Source organism: Penaeus monodon, chromosome 34 (assembly GCF_015228065.2).
Source record: "Penaeus monodon isolate SGIC_2016 chromosome 34, NSTDA_Pmon_1, whole genome shotgun sequence".
Lineage (NCBI taxonomy): Eukaryota > Metazoa > Arthropoda > Malacostraca > Decapoda > Penaeidae > Penaeus > Penaeus monodon.
This window is the reverse complement of record NC_051419.1, coordinates 18,086,911-18,087,237: the sequence shown is the minus strand read 5'-3', so window position 1 is coordinate 18,087,237 and position 327 is coordinate 18,086,911. Positions and strand designations below refer to the sequence as shown.

Sequence of the window (327 nt, the reverse complement as noted above, 5' to 3'; positions counted from 1 at the left end):
CCTTTGTATGCCTTTGTATTTGATGCCATGTTTTCCAGACATATTTAATAAAATTTCTATCCCCGTCTTTTTATAGAATATTGCATCAGTGATGTCTATTCTTAAATTTAATGTAAATTACTGGACATAACAGATATGTGATGATATATAATTTTCTCTTTATTTTCTTTCTTAGCCTCCTCCAGGGTGCCACCGCGACTCTTTAATTCACACTTGCTGCAAAGGGAATCCCCCAAGATGACGAATAGGATTCCCCAAGACTTTGATTACTTTCTTGTTTTAGACTTTGAGGCAACATGTGACCAGGATAAATTAATTCAGCCACAG

The 327-nt window shown here is 35.5% G+C and overlaps 1 protein-coding gene across 1 annotated transcript in view; it reads left to right on the top strand.

Annotated features, from left to right (window-relative positions):
* The window catches only part of LOC119594623 (ERI1 exoribonuclease 3-like), a 25,024-nt gene that overhangs the window by 13,449 nt on the left and 11,248 nt on the right, over window positions 1-327 (top strand). The window contains exon 3 of the mRNA XM_037943675.1: window positions 176-324. Within this exon, the coding sequence (XP_037799603.1) occupies window positions 176-324 (149 nt within the window). The remainder of the gene's footprint in view (window positions 1-175; window positions 325-327) is intronic.